Raw genomic sequence first — 18,833 nt, 5'->3', positions numbered from 1 at the left:
AACAGGAAAACATTTTCCCTGAAAAGGTATTAAAGTCCCTAATCTTATGCATTTTCCCTGACAACTGGCCCATTTTCCTGACTTCCTTGACATGTAGCCACCCTGAAAATGGTACTTTGGTATCTTTGTTAAATGTCTTGTTTCTTTTAGCACAGTTGAAACATCAGCTAAATAAGATATATGTACCATGTAATTAAGGAAGGGTTGAGTCTGATAAGAAACATATTAAGGTAGTGTTCAGTAAGTAATGACAAAAAATGTTCTTTTTACGATGTTTGAAAATAACGATTCAAGAAAAAGAGAAGGAAAATACAATTATCCGTTCACTTTATCTCTGCGGGTGAGCTTTTGTGAGATCCCGGACACTCTTGGAGGGCCTCGCTGAAGGGGTAGTACCGAGAGAGAGAGAGAGCAGGAGCAACTTCAACGCTGCCGAATGTACATAGCCGCCCTAGTGTCTCACTGAAAAGGTGTGACTCATACGTGGCCACAGATATTTTGGGCCCGGCGGCGAAACAATGCATACAATGTGTACCTACTCCTTTAGTCCCAATTCCTTATCCCATTGAAAATAACGAAGAACTTTAAACACAATATTCTTCGCACAACTGCGAAGCAGCATGTTGACTTTCTTCTCCATAGCGCCTTCAATAAACACGCTCTGATGTTACTCTTTTAAATCCGAGGTATCCAAAACTATATAGGTTGTAATACCCAAAAGTAAATACGGAGTTGAGGAAATGGATTAGGGTTTGGTAAGAAAGGGATCGGAAAAGTACTGAGAGGGAATAGGAGTCGGTGCTGATGGGAATGCAAAAGGTGAATAAAAATTCTCTGGAAAGGAGATGGAAAAGGATTGAAGTGGAAGAATAAGGAACGATAAGTTATAACTTGGATTTAAATGGAAGAATCGAAGAGTACCAAGAGAACGAGCGAGATTTAGCAACACAGCTAGCAGATTCACGGAGTTGAAATGACAGAGGTCTGAGAGCAACTGAAATTCCGAAGTGCTAGGCCACGCCTACTGTCTGCTGATTGGCAGAGGGAAAGTCACGTGTAGATTAACTTTCCCTCCTCTCACCCCAACTCTGTTAAGCCACACCAGCTCACCCGCAAAGATAAAGTGAACAGACCTTAACACATGGAAATTTTTTAAATGAAAAATCCATTTCAATCACAAATTTTTAAATAAAATAACTAATGCTCTCATTCTCAGAACTGAAATATGAGGACGTTAGAGTTTGAATTTTCTCTTGAAGTATAAAGATTTCAATCCAGATGTATAGGTACTCATTGTGATATGAACTAATAAAATTTTAATTGATGCACCTTAATTATTGCTTATTTCATTAACTTCACATGATGAGAATGGCTACTTAAAAACCAATCTAATCGTAAGAACAACACAGCGTTCAAAGAACCACAAACTATAATTTAAACATTGCCTTCAAATGAATCCCATCACTCAACAAAAAAGAGGGTACATCACATGGCTGAGGATAGAGACAAAAGGAAAGTCAACTTTTCTTTTAGTTTTATTTTCTGGCTTTTAGGACTTACAACTCTACAAAGAAACAAGGAAATTTTAAATGCAAGATTCATCATTATAATAGGAGTATTTTGCCATCCCTAAGTCCACACATCATGCAAATAAGCCACTGATTTGCAGTTAAAGCTCTCTTTATTTCAATCATCTGTTACCGTTTTAGTTTGCAATACGACCAGAATACCAAGTAAAATATTTCTTAGAAACGTTACAGGCATTTTAAAAAGATACATCATTGAATAATTTATAGAGCAAAACAACTTTGAAATTTCATTTAAAAAATTAACACTTGCTGCATCAGAATCATTTATCTCCGTCACCTTCAATGGAATTAAAATTGTGAACATATAATACCCCTCAACATAGGAGTACCTTAAGTAGATCATAACGTAAGTAGCTCAATATGGAACTCCAAATGTTACCCCTCTCTCTAGCCTGTTAAAAAATGGCTCACATTCTTTTAGTTTATTTTAAAGGAGAATCTGAAACACCCACTTAGCTGGAAGACCTTAAGGCTCTTTGGTACGTACTAAGCCAAAACATTTCCTCCTGAGAATAAAAAAATTTATACTTCTGAGTTGGACCAGTACTGCTCGTGCACTGTCGTCGTGGTATCACATTATGCACAGCCAATCAGGAATTGAGAAAATTCCCAACAAAACATTAGAAACGGGTAGCTTTAAGTTAGAGCACACGTGGGAAGCTATTGATTATTAAATTATGAGTCTTTGGCATGATTGACGCAGCCCAAAAATTAATATCCACATGCACGATTGTTTCCCGAGAAGTAATACTCCGTAGCCTTTGGAATCAAGATCAAAATTATCGCTGGGTTTTCCATTCAAAAGAGGCAGCTCAAAAAGACCACGTAGTAACTTAACCAGTAACTGTTCAAAGTTAAATTAATTAAAAATCTTCCAGCCATGCATAGTACTCAATCACTCCAATTAGCACTCCCATACATATTATGCTGTCTTGAATTTTTCTTGTTTAAAAACAATTCCAAGCAAACAGACTTGCACTACTTCCGCATTATCACAGGAAAAGCTTAAAAATCCTTACAATTCATCCATCAAAGCATGCAACAGAAAGAAATAATAAAAAAAGCATTACAAAAATAATAAATTATATACCACTAAAGAAATATGCTTAACTGAATGAATCCACAGACCAACTACAATGCCCCTAGGATTGCAACCTGCAAAAATGATCGTCCCTATTAGAAACACTCTTCACAACTGCATCTTCTCATTCAAATACCCTTACGTGCAAACCCTTTCCAACCCAGAAACACTACTAGGGACGTTTAATGAACCAGAAACTTTAGCTACCGAAGTAATGACAACACTTATACTTCATTTTGTGGAAGGATAAGGAAGGAATAATGAATCCAGTGAATTTTTGGAAGCCTGGAATGATAATAAAACCTGACTAACTCTACAGACCCTGTTTTCAGTATTTCCATTTAAAAATGTGCGTGGTCCTCAGTAAGAGGTAAAGGAAAAAGTCCAATACTAGAAGTTCACCACCAACACAGAGGAGGTAATCATCATCATTTTCTTAGTAACTGTAGCATTTAATTATCTGCAGAGACAAATTTTTCAGGTACAGTCTGAGGGGCTATCTTTCCGATGAAATAAAAATGAATTTCTCAATATTTAGAAAGCTAGTAAATCTAAGATCTTTCACAATTTATTATTTTTTCATAACTTAACTTGGAAACAATTACATTAAGACCAACTAAAAAACCAAGTCAATTTTAACTACCGACAGAAATTAAGAATGTGAAAAAAACTCTTAACAGAGGGCAACCTTAGTATGCCAAACAATGACGTATACGAGGAAACATGATCATTAAAAAAAAATGATGAAACAGCCATGATTTTAAAGTGTTGAAAAGCCAGATCTACTGAATAAAATAACAATGTCAGCCCTTAACCATTTGATATCACAGATCCAGAACACCACATGCACGCACACAGGCACACGATAGCTTGCAGCAGCAAATAATGAAGGTGAGTAAAGATCATCTCGATTTGCAGCTTATTTCTCCCAATAAACACCTTGACATACAAATGGCAACATCCACGTAATCACCATTGTTATCTAAAAGAATTTGAGGCTCAACATCGTATTCAAACTCGACATTTTATAAGAGCACGGTATTCAGATGAGTAGAGAGAGCTCCCAGTTTAAACTGCAAATGCACTTCAAATATATTTTTATATCCATATATATTTGTATATATATATTATATATAACTGCAACTTGTTTCAATAAAAAATTCAGCATTCTTTGAGCCATTTTTTTATAGGTTTAAATACCATTAAGTTTATGTAAACAATGACCCAGGTATTAAGTTTCATGTGATTTCAGACTTACACTTTTCTGCCACGGCAGAGGTAATCCTGTAACAACCTCCTCCTATCACGATTAATGACCGAAATCGCTCCAGACACACAAACTTGTACACTACACAAAATCACACGCTTGCACATAAATACACTGATTGTTGACACATTCACACCTGTTCCATCGTTTCATTTGAGGCTCAAAAAATACTGATACACAGAAAATTCCCTCTCACCTCTATCAGAGAAGGAACGTTTATAAAAGAACTTAAACACACATGATGGCAGTATTATCAATGGCAACCCGCGACCCCACGTGCCGTCAAATGTTCAACACGAAGAATCACAATCGAAGAGGCGGCCTTCCAATTCTTCGTCTTTAGTTCCTTGCCCAGTAGGCTTTCTCAACAACAGGGCAAACATCTTCCACGGTGAAGTTGCACTCAGCGTGAGGATGAACATGGGAATGTCTTTTATCATCTAATAAGCCTTTCGCCCCCTGCTCTTTCTTCTGAGAGGGAGAAACTGCGAGTGCTGACGCAACAACCCTCACTTTCTTGCCAGCACCCATTACCATCGTTACGTAGGGTCGAAGGGGGGCAATACTGCCTTGGCCAACAGGGACGGCAAAAAGTGTGCATTTTTTTTAAAGGATACACGGTAGGAATCAAAACTACACTTTATGCAAATATGGCTCTAGGGTTTTTCTGGAGGTTAAATAGATATTTTTATAATTATAATAATTATCATTCATTTTTTTCTATATTATGTCCCCGACTGCTTTTATACGCAATAAAACCAAGTCATGCTAAGATGAAAACTTTTCATACATGACATTAAGTTGTAACACCCCATTGAAATTAATTTTGGAAAATAACTCTTTGTTGAAGGCCAAAAAAGATCATTTTTCTTTTCAACTACAAATGTTTTTGGGCAATTAAATAGAGGGGTCCTTAATCGCAAGATAATAAATAAACCTCATATGCATTACAATCAACAGGCATATGTTCCATGAGTTTTCAGGGCAATGCAAATACTGACAACCTGACCAGCAGGAGTTATAAAACTAATGCAATGATTTCAATCTATATTACACCTACCCGCCATTTTGTAGACACGAGCAACACTATAAGTTGTATGCTCACCCCATACCTTGTTTCCACAACTGATGAAAGTTCTTCACATCACAATACGTAATGTTATTAATCTTAGAAAAACACCAGCCTTCCTTTTGTACTTCAATGCATTTTGAACAAGAAAAACATTTTCCAGTTCCATTCGCAGCAATCAAGAGTTTTGTAGAAACACTGTCCACATCGCATGCAACTCCATGTTGTCTTATCTAACTTGTGTCAGCATTGCTGAGGTCCAGGAGCACACAGTAGTAACCTCACTCAACTGTCCTCGCTCAAAGTCAGTAAAGTGCTATCGTTTCAACAAGTAAAGTGCTCTCATATCTTGTAAGTGACAGCACAGCCGGGGAAATCAACCACCAAGTGCCCTCTCAACACTCAATGCCCGAATTATGTATGAACATTTTCACAAAGACAGTCAGGGACATGAATTACCAAGGGGAAATAAAAACAAAGTATGTAGAAGATATAAAAAAACAAGGCTAACCACTAGCTCGCACACCTTTACAGAGGTGTAAATTAGTACTTAGGAATATAGAACACCAAGTAACAGATGCAACAGCTTCATTTTCCCTTTCGTGGTTCTCTGACCGCACGATAATTCATGGAACTTTTGTTTCAACAAGCAGTTCCTCAAAATCTTGTAATACACAAGTAAGCATGAATTAAAACATATGACTCCCTAACATACCAATTCAATTCCTCACCTAAATCACTAATTTAAACAAATGAGGATTTTAATGGTCCTGAAAAAACTGTCAAGGTGTCTCATATACCTAGTTTAAGTAGTGGCATTTCAATTCCACTAAAGATTTGCCACTTGACGCCCTCGACGACAATGGAAGAAATTGCCTTTACAAGCTGTTTTGAAGTTTAGCAGCAATATTATCTTTGGGCATCATTTCCAATTAAGAAAATATGTTTTCAAGAGATATTTTTCTTATTTGTAGAGGCTAATGCATTCATGTACAATGCAAAGAATTAGGTCATGTCATCCAGAGATTCTACATGAACAGTTGATATTTTATTGCACTTATGAATCTCGTCACTATAGGAGGGCCTCAAACAAAAAAATGGTTAAAAAGAATCCCATTTACTGCATTCCCAGAGGAACTTTTGCCACCAGTTTCATGCTCTGCCCCTGAAAACCCACTCTTGTATTTACATGCAATCAAGCCATCAATTAATTTGAATGACTGCTGTACAACTACGGGAATGATTTGTGGAACAACTTCTATATCAAATTACACCATGGCCACATTTTATGTTTTTTTTCCACGGAAATGAGCTGCTGCAAGAACTATTTTGTCTCTCACGGAAAGCAAATCCATAACAAAGGTCAAAAACCCTTTCTATCTTAACACAATAAAAAGCAAACATTACTTTTGACAAGACCTCATTTTCCACCATTTGAAAAAATTGGAAGATACATAACCAATAGTATGCGAACTACACAGGAAAACCACGTAACAACTACTTAATTATTAGATTGGATAGTGTAATTCTGTTTGTTGAATTTTTTTTTCCAAGAAGAAATGCAATTGTAAAAGGAATAATATCTATTTCTTTCAAATTTTTCAAGTGTTAAGTAGAACATACTGGGGGTCGGCAGGACAACAGAATACGAAAAATCACATGGGTGGAATTAAAAGCCTTTTTTAGTTGCAATTAGTTGGAGGAGTTGTAAAAGTAAATTTTTTTTCCTAAAGATTTACCAGTAAATTTATAGAGGAAAGAGAGCCAATGGAATGCAAACAGGTGCACATTGTCACCTCCTGCACATTGGCATAACTGTCACAAGACAAAAAGCAAAACTAAGCACCTCCAACACCATAACTAGTCATCCTCGCTGAGTCTTCAAACAACCTCAGTTACAAAGAGGAATTCTGGCAAGTTCCCTATCCTTTCCCTCATCTATCATCCCAAAAAAACCACTCAATGAGGATGCAGCAGGGGTTGAGGCTAAAAACCCATTGGGGCTCTAACTGCCCCACCAATCAGGTCCTTGGTTGTGGGAATTGTTGTATGACCCACCATATCCGCTGCCTCCGCCATAAAATCCACCTGAAAACATTAAGCCTTTAAGAAATGGTGTAGGTAATTGTAAACCCAACAAAAATAACCTAAAACCCGTGGGCAAAGAGACATAACTCCACAAGCATAAATCAAGCTGTAAAAGCCAAATGATAAAATACTGACATGCATTTATGTTTCAGCCTTGAAAACTAAAAATATTTAAAACTTTGATTGGAAAATATGATTGCCAAGTAACTCAAAACATAAATGGAACAGTAAAACCTCTTTAAGAATGCCGTTTTACTTGAAATGGAAAACAAGATAATGACAACTTTCACACACAATCACACAACCATATTTTCTAGCTTTCAAAGAGAACGGGCATACTGGTTTTAAGCAAATTTGAAAAATTTTTGCTTATCCTTATGCTCAGTACAAATGGAAATGGTACCGAATAAATCAAAGGGTTGTAGACTGAATTGAGACTATGAACCTATGGGGCTATTTTTCCCTCAATACCTAACTAAATCAAGAACTAATTATGAATCTGCTGATAAAAAAGAACATATTAGGGCTAAAATTCAGTGGTACCCAAGAAACATAAGGTAAAAAATAGACAGTTTCTATGTAAAAGAAAAGATTTTCACCCCACATGAGCCTATGTGAAGCTAGGAGGAGATGAACTACATTGATTCAAATAATTCAGTTGTTTGGACCATCAATATCCTCTCCTAATTTTCCTATCATGGTTCATTTTCTATTTTTTATTACATAAGTATACTGATTGAAGACTTAGGATACTGTGTAATAGCAAGCATTGAATCTTGACATGGGTTTTGCAACAGCCTTTAATAAAACCTTGCATTTTTCACAAAAAATTATTTTCTTTATTCTAAATTTTTACAAAGCAGTGAAATTCATTATTACTCAGCTTCAGTTAGCATCATTTTTTTATATTGACTCATTCATTTCACTTTTCTCTATGAAGAAAATAATCAACTAGAACTAATGAAAATAACGGAAATACTTTCACTAACTAACCAATCAATCTAGCATCCACCTACTAAATGAACAGTTTAATTATTTTGATGAACAGTCTTGTTTTAGTTTCGTATGTATTGCTAAAGTTTAATCATAAACAAATATAAATTGAGTAACATTAACATCCCATGAAATTCAGGTAAAATCGATTATTAAAAATAAATTTTTTAGATGCATAATTATCAACACTGGAGGGAATAACAGATTTTTCAAATCACAGATTCCCATAATTAAGATGATTAAATGTTGCCTACGATGACAGATTCTGTAAGTGATGAAAATGGTGCAGGTGGGTGAGACATAATGGCGGGTGACATGGGAGAAAAATTATCCTGAGTTAGTTCAGACACTAGGTTCCCTCAGGGACTGCACAAAATTGGGTTTCCATTCTGATGGCACATTACCTTTCAACTTATGAAAGAAAGAATATTGTTTGCACCATGACAAGACAAGGTCAAACGGAAGAGAAAGGGAGTTGTGGAAGCGAGGGCAGTTGGGAGTATAAATATTTGCCATAAGGATCCGTGGTTAGGGTAATAAACCAGTCAATGAGACATTGAAGCAATCTAAAATAACAGACCCTATGCATTAATAATCTGTGTTTTTCCATTATTTGTGCCACCCATTCCGGTCATTAGGCTGGACAATCAGGACTTTACTGCACTTCTGTAGATTTTCACCTGTCCTATGTCTGTTATTTCCTATTTCACCATGCACTCAGAATGAACTAATATTCATCCTTGACGGAATATGTTTTTCATGTAAAATATTACTGACAGCAAACTGTAGTCAGTATTTAGTACTAATCTGATGATGAGGGGTTAGATAGAAGGAGGAAGTTTACAGTCTCCATTCAACCCCAAAAAAGGCATTTTCCTGTAATAAATATTATTTTCTCTGGCTCTTGGCCCAAGTCAACTTATTCACCCGTGGATTCAGAGGCTAGTACGGTGAGATAGGGATGATGATGATGAGACATTCTTGAATTTTCCTAATCAGATTTTGACCTAAGAATAACATGTCATATGCCATCAGAAAGGAAACCAATTTTCTCACAGAAATTTAGTGGCAGCACAAGCTTTGTCAGGATACTTTTTTCCCCATAGTACCTAATAATCTAGCAAGTATCCCATAACATAAAACATTTACACAAATTTAATGGATACCAAAGAATATTAGCACTATTTGTTAGCAGTAGTTCACACAATGAACATATTCAATAATATTACAAGATCATACATGGATTGGCTTAATGGGTTGACGGATTATGGAAATGAGTTGTCAACAGGGTGTGCCAGCAGGCAGGATTAGGTATCTTTGCTAATCTTGTTGACAACTGAGCACCATAAACTGATCATTTATGGTCAAAATGGTATTCTATAATTCCTGGCAATGTCATAATGAATAAAGCATAGCATACACAATTGACTTAGAAGAGAGCCATTAGCATGGGTGCTGGATTATAGATAATGAAGGAAGAAATTTTCTGAGAATAAAATAATGACTTGAACAGGATTCAACCACCAAGGCATTAGTGATCACAAATTAGGAGATCAGAGAACAAATCATAATGAAGTCAAATGATCTTTTCACATCTAATGTTGTTAAATTCCACTGATTAAGCCTAATTGAACTGATGAAATTATATGAAAACTGTAGTATAGCACATTAAGAATAACTATGGGATCAATTTCAATCTTACTTTTCACATCGATGAATACGTTACATGCCAGGTGTACGCTTTCTAATTTAATGATTATCTAACAATAGCTTAATGAACAATGGAAAAGTCTTTTCTCTAATCAATAGATCATTTGAGAAAACTTATATTTATGGAAAAATTAATGGAAATAATGCTGAAATGAGTTCCTGCTCCTGGTGCCAATTTCCAAAAATAAAAGACTTCCAATGAATTTCATTAAGTGCTCCAAATTTTAACAATGAATCATAGAGTTAAGGTAAATTTTTTGGTAGCATGTTTTTCTTAACATTCCACTTAAATTTCCCCACAGCCGAAAATAATAATGAACTCTTGCAGTAAATTTTTCCTAAGAGTTTAAGCAATTCAGAAAAGAAACTTGCTAAGTATTGAAGACTCAAATTTCCCATACTAATATAACATGTAAAAATACCACTGATAATTATAATGGCTGGATTAATACATAATTCTCTTCCCTGTATAACAAAGGATTGCTATCTTAGAAAATAAATGTCTAGTATGCCAGAAAATATGGTACCTAGATTGAATTTTGTTTTCCAATACATATGAATTTACTATCCAACAATTAACACTTAGCACATTGAATGATTTTTTTAATGCTTCAGGAATTTGTTTTTGGAATAATTAAACACTTATTTAGTTTTGGCCTCTTTCATCATTAAAGTATGTCCACTTTATACAGTGAAGTTTGCTCAATTGACCTATACTTGGCAACAGATTGAGGGAGGTTTTACTGTGAACATGATTTCCGTCGTGAGTGAGTTGTGCCTCCTTGCCGTGGGGCTTCACTGAGAATTATCAAAGACAAGCATCCTCTCAAATCAGACGAACAATACATCATCAGGCAAATTCCAAGCTATTGGGTCGCAACTCTTTTCCAATATCAGACATTCATATTATTACAAACAAAAACCTTGAGGCATAAAACTTATAAATGATTAATTTTCCCTACACAACTGAAACGCCATGAAGAGGTTAAATAGTTATTTTAAATTGAAACCTCAAAAATAATGCTCAGGACCCCAATAAGTCAATTACTTTTCCAAAAGTAAGGATGGAACATGGGAATAGTGCCACAGCTTTGATCCCTGATCCCTGAGGGGTACGCAGGGGCCAAGGGACCCCTCAGAAGTCACTTTTATGTTTATCGAGAATTAATTCTAAAACCATCCTCAACCACAACAATATGACAAAAATAAGTTAAACAAAGTATAATTGGCAACATTAAAGGCCATATTTTTTCTGTAGGAGTAGCAGTTAAATTAGTTCACTGAAATTATAACTAACATAATCATGGTGAATACTGAAAACCATCATCAAACAAAAATACAGGAAATAAGACTGAAAAATTATCATTGCTACAGCCTTGAATATTAAAACCGAGCCTTCACTTCTGCAGCCATCACACATGGCCATGCCAGTTGTTGAGCAAAGTCACCGCTCTAGGGAATTTATACTGTATCAAACTATTTTTCTGAGAACCCAAACCCATGCAAAAGAAAGTTGAGACACTTCTCTAAATTCCCTCCATAATTTCGTAAAATAGTCGCATCACTGTATCCCTAGCACTATTCCCATAATATCTCCTCAAAAGAAATTACTGAAATGCAGAATACGGTGATCACAAACAGAAAACTTTCAAACAGCCATCGTTACTCAGGAAAAAACACAAGGACATCTTTCACATGAATGAAGTAACCGCACTACAAGGAAAGGCAAAATTCAAGCAAAATAAAATTAATGGAATTCTATGACTGGATGAATTACCACAAGATAATAAAAATCACCAAATCATCCATCAATACAAAAAATACAATGCATAAATCACAAACATTAATACACAAGGAACTGAAAATTACACAAGCAGTTTCCAGCAAAAAGCAAACTATTGATAAAAGGAATTGCTTGATTTCCATGTAATATTGTATTGTAAAGAAAATTCAGAAACTAATGAAAGAAAAATTAGCATACAAATAAGATTAATAATTAGAGCACCACCTATGCACATGAATACAGAAAATGATATATGATTAGTTATTACCTAAAACTAACATTCGAAATAAGAATTGAATTCTTGAGCCATTAGGCTTTAACAGATTGTTAAATTTGAAATGGCTAATATATATTCAGAGTCGATTACATTCGATTATCGCACAACTATTGGATTTAGCTAGACCAAAAATTAGAAAAAACAAGGGAATTCCCAAAAGATGGTACAATAGAACTAAAAATCATGAGCAAGAATACGGCAAGCCACTCCAAAAAGAATTTTCATTAAGATTTATCCTAACAGATGAAACAAATATATTCTATCATAAAACAATATTTACCTGCATGACCACCGTAACCACCATATCCACTGGATCTTCCTCCAGCACTTGACATTCCTCCACGACTTGTCTGACGGTAATCCCTCGCTCCAAAGCCTCCACTGTACCTGTAAAGAAACATACCATTATCCCTGGCCCACCAACAATTTAGGAAGTTAATAGGCTGGTTGATGAAAAACAATTTCAATTGGAGTGAATAATGAATTCAATTGAATGAATTAATACAAAATTCAACTATTTAGGCAGCACATTCGAGGAAAACAGATACAGAATGAAAGACATCAGGAAGCGAATTGCATTAGCAAAGGAGGCGTTCATGAACAGGAAGGAGCTTCTGAGAGGATCACTATGTAAGAGTTTAAAGAAAAGGTTAGTGAAGAGTTTGATCTGGAGTTTAGCTGAATTTTTGCTACTACCACAGGGGCGAGGCATCACTCTCACCAGCGGCACAGTCTAAACATGATATGAAATTCCTGAATACTCCACTGACTCTAGCATTCATAAAACAGTGGGGTTTTACATACTTGCGCAGTAAAAACGGAGGTAACTTCTCCAAACCATCACTATTGGTGCATAGGAGTACTATAAAATGTTCTTTAATCATTTTTCCCCGTGGCCCACCTCTTTCTTTAGAGTACGGTCAGGAAGCAAATCATAAAAAAAAGTTTCGTCAGCATTAAATATTCTTTAGCACTGTTTCTATTCAGCTATCTATTCCCAACTTCTTGCTTGCTCCTGCAAGATGGGCCCTGAAATGGGGATCAGCTCCAGAAAGATAGTTGAAGATATTTGTCCATTGACATTAGTAATGGATCGTTTTCGGTTAGGCCCCTGGGATGCAGCAATAACAATTTCCGACCGTTATGCAAGAATTGTCTACAGTATTGATGACCGAATGTCATACTGAATTGCGACTGCCATCTTCTTCATGCAACGATCGACAGCCATCACAAACCTTTTCCTCTGAAGAAAATCAACAATGAGACGAAAGAAAGCTAGGATCAACATCTCATTTAAACAAATATTTATTAATTGGGGGATGGTTAAATGTTTAATAAAATATAATATACAGCCTATGAACTTGACGGTGAGAAAATGAAAATAAAAATAAAATCAAAATTGCAGAAACAGGAAGTAGTGCAATTAGGGCCAAAGAAGTCCGAGTACGGTATTTCTCAGAATCCTCCCCTAACCCTCCCCAATTAACTTCCCCTCCTCATTTTGGAGACTAGACTCTTTGAAAAAATTCAATATTACAATGCAAGCCATGAAGCTTAAGTGCTTGACATTTTTGAGCACAAGAAGTGCATCAAAATAAATTTATTATTAAATAAAAAAATAGTATCTAACGAGTTCATTTATCTTTTAAAATACATCCTAATTCATTAATGTCATTTTAAAAAGATGTTTCACATTTTATCACATGTTGAGCTGGCAGCGTGCCCATGTCTCATTCAGGCACTGTACTGGAAGGGCCTCAAGCTGATGGAGTGAGCCCCAAAAGTAACTGCCCCATATTCCTCCATTTCCCTCTACTAACTCTTATTGGCAGAAGGCCCCCGACTGCGGCAGGCACTACCTCTAACCAATCGCTGGAAGATGAGCCTACGAAGACCTAAAAAAGCCTAAGAAGAGTGGGTCACACTGCACGGAATGAAGTACATCTGTGACCCAATGCAGTGTGAAGAGTATTACCTCTTAGGTCCACCGCCACCACGTGGCCTTCCAGAGGAATGTTGCATCTCCCTTGACATGTTCTCCAGCCAACTGGGAACATCTTGCTTAGTCTCGGTCAGTAAGTCCACAAGAGACTGCACCAAGTTGCGATTCTTCTCGTTGAAAAATGAGGTGGCAAGTCCTGTGACAAAGAGGAATAACAGCAATTAGTAACCTATCCCAAAAACATGGCTATCAATTAGTTTCAGAATATGTTGTCTGGATTTTGGAACAGAAAGGGGTAGGGTAGGTCGCTTCTGTCCATAAGTTTTATCGATTCTTGAGCATAGAATCGAAAGTGAAGCAAAAAATTATATGTATGGCAATAAAATTTACACTAATACCAATTTGAAAAATTTACACTAGCTGAAAATTGCATTCAAAATTCACACTTAGAACAATAGACTTCAGATAAAAGCCAAGAAATATACTTTATCAGCTCAACAAATAGATTAATTAAGGAGAGAATTCCTCAGAAGATATCATGACTGGTACTACAGTCCGGCCGTCGAGAGTTGTCCGATGACAGTTCAAAAGGAGGGGCGGAGAACCCTGCGCCTGCACGGTTTGCAGCCAATTGCTGTCCCCCAAACGCACCTCATACCCTCGCCCAGTCATACAACGTTGTCTCATGGATATGAAGCACTGAAACAAGCCTGAGCCACCAAAACAAGCCCTTTCTGCGAATCGCCAAAACAAAGGAATCTTCCTTTGGGTCCTTCACGCTCGTCGTCCCTTCTGGTTCCTTTCTTAAGGGAACCCTTTTGTTTACGTGTGGTGTGGGCGTTTCCATTTCTTACCTGGCAACCTTGCCCCCTACTCCTTCTAGCTGTCATCGGACAACTCTCGGCGGCCGGACTGTACATCAAATTCAGCCATGAAAGAATTTGCAGACAATAGCACGCTATGTATGGAAAGCCTACTATTATTGATGTGTGGCTTTCTATCAACATATGCAAAATATGTTAAAAGCAGGAGAAATATCATAACTAGTTATGTTGATTTTTTTGCTGTCTTTTCTTAAGCGTGAAAATACTTTTAGACAGATGAATTTCACTGCTTCTTCCATGAAACATTTGACGAAGAACTGGAACTGAGAACTGGGACAGGGAACCAATACCAAGAACTGAACCACAATCAGAACTGGAAAAAAGTAGATCCAACCCATCCTTAGAGAGGGAGAGGTGAGCAAACAACTGACTTGGAAAATACACCTGAAATAGGAACTCTTACGTTCATGAAGAAATTTTTCTAACACTGTATTGAAACTAGGGTGTACTTAAATAGCAGATTTGGAAAATATTAAATCCTTCATAATAATACTTTGTTCATACCAACTTCTCATTTTCGATCACTGTGATTCATCCCTTATTTCTAGTGTGAGATTTCATATGATTCCCCAACTTTATAGTCAGGGAAAAGCTGTAGAACATAAGGTTTCTTTGAAAAAAATACAGCAAGATATACAGTGAAACAGTCATACAGCAAGACTAGAAGCAGAAATAAAATTATGTAGTGCCGAGCCGGCATTACCTTCAGCCACCCAGCTAGGATGGGATCAAAATGCCCATCCCACCAATAGAATGCACAAAAACTGCAAGTTAAACTACCATTTTCAGTTTTTGCTATGCATCTGGAAATTTTTGCATTGTGGATTTTCCCCTGACAGTTTCCATACCTTCAACTCCTCATTTGTATTTCCCTGACATATCCACAACTTCCCTGACTGGTATGAACCATTACAGTAAGCTCCTGATTATCCATACTTGGATTACCCATGAGTATGCTTCGCCTTCCGTCATTGTTTCCCACGATCTTTATAAAAAGGAAAATTGGCTGCAAAAGCACCAGGATTATCACATTTTAATGCAAGTACACACACAAAGCATACTACAGGCGGTCCCTGACTTTCGTACACAATGCGTTCCCAAAAACTTGTACGAAAGTCAAATGTACGAAAGTCGAACCATTGACTTCCATACTAATTATGAGTTACGTTCCAAAAGAGCGGAATATACGCACTAAAACCTTTATTTTCACGGAATTCATTTCAATTGACTTGATTTTAATAATATGTTAATAAAACTCCTCAAATCAACTAATTTCTTTCGAAAATACGCAGAAAATGCAAATAAAAGTTTAAAAACAAGAACTCCGTTGGCTATCGAGTGAAACTTCCTCTTGGCATTTAGGTTGACATTCCACTTATTACGTCCACTATAAATAAAAGGACATATCAAGAAGCATAGCAAAATGTATTTGTTGAACCCGCACTCTGGATACCTTTTAATTTTTATACCAAAATTCGATATTTGGCAGGAGACATTCGTGATCGCGTATATTCCGCATGCTATTCAAAAAAGACAAAAGACAAATGGAATTCGGGTGATATTTCGTGCATTATCGTTGCTGAAGGTTTACATGAATTAAACAGCACTCAAAAGAAAAAACACAATTAGAAAGAAGGTCCTACTAGTTTTATTGAAAGCTATTCGATGTCTAGTCAACTTCTTTTGAAAAATATCTTCAATGAAGGCTTTCTTCTTCTCTTGATAAAGGAGACTATAGAAGGCAGTCTCTCTCCCAAATAAATCACCTAGATTAGAGTCAACTACCAACAATTCCCTTCATTATATACGTTCGTATTGTTCGCATATACTGCCGATACTGCCATTTGAAACAATTGAATGTTGGGATGCGCAATAAACATCGCGGGAATTTTAAAAAAATTACAGACCAACGTCCGAAAGTCCGAATTCAGCGTACGAAAGTCGAGTAAAAGGTGTCAATTTTGAACGTACGAAAGTGCGAATTGTACGAAAGTCGAGGACCGCCTGTATTTCTGTTCCCTTCATAAAAAATACTTATCTTCTTTACCAGCAAAAAAGGAATGTTTCAAGTTTACTTGGACATCTGCTATAGTATTGCAAAGATGAAAGCAGAGGAAAAAAAAACTAAATTAATATTAAGATTTTTCCAATGGATAATTTTTATTTAGATAGAGTATGAACATTATAAGAAATAAACGTTTTGATTATCCATGTTTTCCAATTGTTCGTGTTGTATCTCCCTATCATTTGCCTGGATAATTGGAGTTTACTGCAATAGAATTATATTTTCTATGTGATGAAATGCTCGATGTGATGATTTATTCAGGATCACTAAAATTAAAACAAACTCTTGCACCTCTAATACAAATTCAACGTAGGTGTCACTCATGACAGAATGACATAAATGTTCAATGCTTCATTTTAGCATAAGAAATAGGGCTTGAGTCTTTTTTAAAAATTAGCATTTTTTACACCTTCACAATACTTTCAATGCTCTTAATACAAAAGATGAAAATGTATAAATTAAGTTGACTGTTACAACAGAACTTGGGCAATGCAACGTGTGATGCAAACCACATTCTTGAATTCTGATGTCCATTGATTTTCTCTATTTTGCTGGCCTTCAAAAACATTTTGTTTAAGAAGGAGGATGTATAGAGATATTGTCATGTCAAAAAGAACAATAAAATAAGGTTCGTATCCAGCAAAAAATATAATCAAAATACACCCATGCCTCATATAGCGCAAGGGATACGTTCCTTGGGGTCTTTGCGCTATACCAATATGCCAATATGCATTATACGAGAGCGTTTTAACATTGGGAAAATAAGGAAGCGTTCCAGGTAGCATAGGTGTTGGGTATCTAATTTCATCTAAACCATATTATATTCCCATAAATAGCCTTATAATGCCTTATATATATAAATTTTATAGTTTAAAATATCTTTAAAGATAGAAGGCACGCATTCAAAGACTTTTATTCACGTTAAAAAAATTAGTACGTGCTTTTGAAATTCCCTCCTGCCATGCGGGTTGGCTAACATCTTCTATCTCAGGGGTTCGTAATGCATTGCCGGCAGTTGACTATTTTTCAAACCAGTCTAAAAACAATTACTGTGTCACCCAGACCCTTTTGTCGCTCATCGAAATAACAGGCAAAATCTACTTTGAATGCCATTTCATGTCTAGCGGAGTTTATGAATGATAAACCATTTTAATTTGAAGTCCTCCGAGGCATTAGCAGCTACGTGAAACAGTCTTTCACGTAACCTTGAAACCTGACCCAGGTTTTCCTTCCCTGAAAATGGATGAATGAGAATGCATTCTTTTCCAAAATTATATCATCTCGTCAACACTAAAAACTAGTTGAGGGGTAAAGGAGCCACTTTCAATCACAGCTTGGAGTTCATCCGAAAATGTCACGGTGGCTGCGCTATCAACACTTGCAGATTCACCTGATATTGCCGCACTGAAAATACCTGCTTGCCGTTTAAAATTCTGGAACCAACCGGAGCTTCCACTAAATGTCTCGGAGTGATTACCACCCTCGTCTCTTTGTACACATTCACAATGAACTTTCTGTATGTGTTGACCGCTTAATTGAAGTTGGTGCAGCCAAGGCCACTGTTTTAACTTCATCCTTATTCAGATTAAGCCATCGTGAGTTTAAACTTCTGTGCAATATCACTTTGACGCTCTCCATTTTCAAAGCAATTGACCTCTTTCAATTTCTCTTTTAGGTTTATGGTTTTTCCTGATAACTTCTTGATTATTCTACCCGCATTCCTATTTTTTGCCATTTTTCTCTTGGTTTTTACTTTGTATGGCTCTATCGAAATCACCTTCTACTGCTGAACTGTATTCCTGAGACGCAGAGGGCTTACGACTGCTGGGAGGGAATGAAGCCATTGTGTTTGAGACTCTATAGCAGACCCTTTTATGTGTTGATGCTATTCATATCAACACGGCCACCGCTCCATTTCTCCCCCGTGAATACCGATGACCTTGAAGGCTTTAGCGTAGACCCTCTACCTGGAAGTCAATCGCCCCATAACCTTTGACGGCAAAAATTACGCCTAAAACCGTATTGCTTAAAACAACTCATTTCCACTAGCTCCATGCTTAATTAATGATCTAAATTAACTATTGT

General features: G+C 36.4%; 1 protein-coding gene across 4 annotated transcripts in view; it reads right to left on the bottom strand.

The window, feature by feature from the left end:
- Positions 1–1,517: 1,517 nt before the first annotated feature.
- Positions 1,518–18,833, bottom strand: part of LOC124161245 (ATP-dependent RNA helicase DDX3X) — a 54,435-nt gene continuing 37,119 nt past the window's right edge. For 3 of the 4 annotated variants that reach the window (XM_046537523.1, XM_046537524.1, XM_046537526.1), the window contains 3 exons: positions 13,833–13,995; positions 12,138–12,244; positions 1,518–7,109 (listed from right to left, as the gene is read on the bottom strand). In XM_046537523.1, the coding sequence (XP_046393479.1) occupies positions 7,012–7,109; positions 12,138–12,244; positions 13,833–13,995 (368 nt within the window). In that variant the 3' untranslated portion in view covers positions 1,518–7,011. The remainder of the gene's footprint in view (positions 7,110–12,137; positions 12,245–13,832; positions 13,996–18,833) is intronic. The other variant, XM_046537525.1, reaches the window with a different exon arrangement.

The sequence above is a fragment of the Ischnura elegans genome, chromosome 6 (assembly GCF_921293095.1).
Source record: "Ischnura elegans chromosome 6, ioIscEleg1.1, whole genome shotgun sequence".
NCBI classification, from domain to species: Eukaryota; Metazoa; Arthropoda; class Insecta; order Odonata; family Coenagrionidae; genus Ischnura; species Ischnura elegans.
This window is presented reverse-complemented; position numbering and strand designations above follow the sequence as displayed.